This window comes from Henckelia pumila, chromosome 4, assembly GCF_033568475.1.
Source record: "Henckelia pumila isolate YLH828 chromosome 4, ASM3356847v2, whole genome shotgun sequence".
Classification (NCBI taxonomy): domain Eukaryota; kingdom Viridiplantae; phylum Streptophyta; class Magnoliopsida; order Lamiales; family Gesneriaceae; genus Henckelia; species Henckelia pumila.
In genome coordinates, this window is record NC_133123.1 from 50,134,723 (window position 1) to 50,136,425 (window position 1,703).

A 1,703-nucleotide genomic window follows, 5' to 3' on the forward strand; every position below is an offset into this window, starting at 1 on the left:
GGAGAATAAACGGCGTTCAGATGAGTGAAAAGAAAAGAAATTTTTTTGAACTCTTGAATTGTTTTGTGACTAATGGGATCCCAACATGCCCCATTAGTTATATTTAAAAGTCTTTAAAATTTCAACTCTCCCAATTAATAAAAAAATATACTGCATCAACTTAAACTTATTTAAATAAAACATTTTCTTAATTCGCTTGAAAGCTAGACTCGTCCCTACGATCCAAACGTAAATACCAACCTGAAAATTTTAAAAATTACATCACATCACATAAAATTCCAGACATTAAAATAAATCACATAATTAAACATAACAATTATATTTTCTAAAATAGAATGCATTAAATCATATGATTTAATTAATTTATCGTGATTAAGCTAGTGGACTTTTTGGACCTCACAACTCTACCCTCCTTAAAAGAATTTCGTCCTCGAAATTCGACTTACCAAATAGCTCAGGATAGCGTGCTTGCATATCCTGCTCGTTTTCCCACGTAGCTTCCTCAACCACTTGGTTGTGCCATAGGACTTTCACCATTGGGATCTCTCTGTTCCTCAACCTACGAACTTGTATGTCCAAGATTTGACAGAAATCTCCTCGTAGGACAATTCTGACATCCATTCCACTGGCTCATGACGAATAACATGGGAAGGATTCACCACATACTTCCTTAGCATGAATATATTGAAGACGTTGTGCACACCCTCCAAGTTTGGAGGTAGAGCTACTCGGTAAGCTCGAGCCCCAACTTTCTCTTAGATTTCAAAAGGTCCTATATATCTTGGACTCAATTTGCCTCTTTTTCCAATCCTCATAACACTCTTCCATGGTGACACCTTCAAGAACACAGGGTCACCTACTTCAAACTCCAAATCCCTATGCCGCTGATTGGCATAACTTTTCTTTCGACTTTGAGCTATCAACATTCTGTCCCTGATCTTGGCTATCAAATATACTGTTTGAGTCACTATCTTTGGCCCCAAAACAGCTCTCTCTCCAACCTCATCCCAGTGCAAGAGAGTTCTACATTTTCTCTCATACAATGCCTCATACGGAGCCATTCCAATAGTTGCCTGATAACTATTTTTATAGGTGAACTCCATTAACAGCAATCTCGACTCCCAATTTCATCCAAAGTCGATCATATAGGCCCTCAACATGCCTTCGAGTATTTGGATCACTCGTTCTGACTGACCATCTGTATGAGGGTGGAAAGATGTGCTGAAATCTATCTTCATTCCCAAACCTCGGTGTAAACTTCCCCAAAAATTTGAGGTAAACTTAAGATCTCTGTCAGACACTATTCTTGCTGGAACTCCGTGCAATCTGAAAATTTCTCGAATGTACAACTCTGCATACTGATTCATCGAGAAATTATTCCTGACTTGGAGAAAATTAGCTGACTTTGTTAACCTGTCAACTATCACCTAAATCGAGTTCATCCTTCGCTGTGTAACTTGCAATCCTACCACGAAATCCATAGTGACTTCTTCCCACTTCCATGTGGGTATAGGCAACGGTTTCAGAAGTCCTGCTGGCCTCTGGTGCTTAATCTTCACCTGCTGACATGTCAAACATTCTCTCACAAATCTTACAATGTCCTTCTTCATACCTGGCCACCAATATAAGGATTGCAGGTCCTTATACATCTTCATACTCCGTGGATGAATGGAATATGAAACAGTATGGGCTTCAGTCATCAG

General features: G+C 39.0%; 1 protein-coding gene across 1 annotated transcript; it reads right to left on the bottom strand.

Moving 5' to 3' along the window:
• Positions 1-755: 755 nt before the first annotated feature.
• LOC140860992 (uncharacterized) lies at positions 756-1,103 on the bottom strand. The gene has a single exon (XM_073263991.1). The coding sequence runs from the start codon at positions 1,101-1,103 to the stop codon at positions 756-758; it is 348 nt and encodes a 115-aa protein (XP_073120092.1).
• Positions 1,104-1,703: the final 600 nt, after the last annotated feature.

Coding starts and splice junctions, on each gene's coding strand:
- LOC140860992 (XM_073263991.1), bottom strand. CDS start 1,103: ATGGAGTTCACCTATAAAAATAGTTATCAGGCAACTATTGGAATGGCT.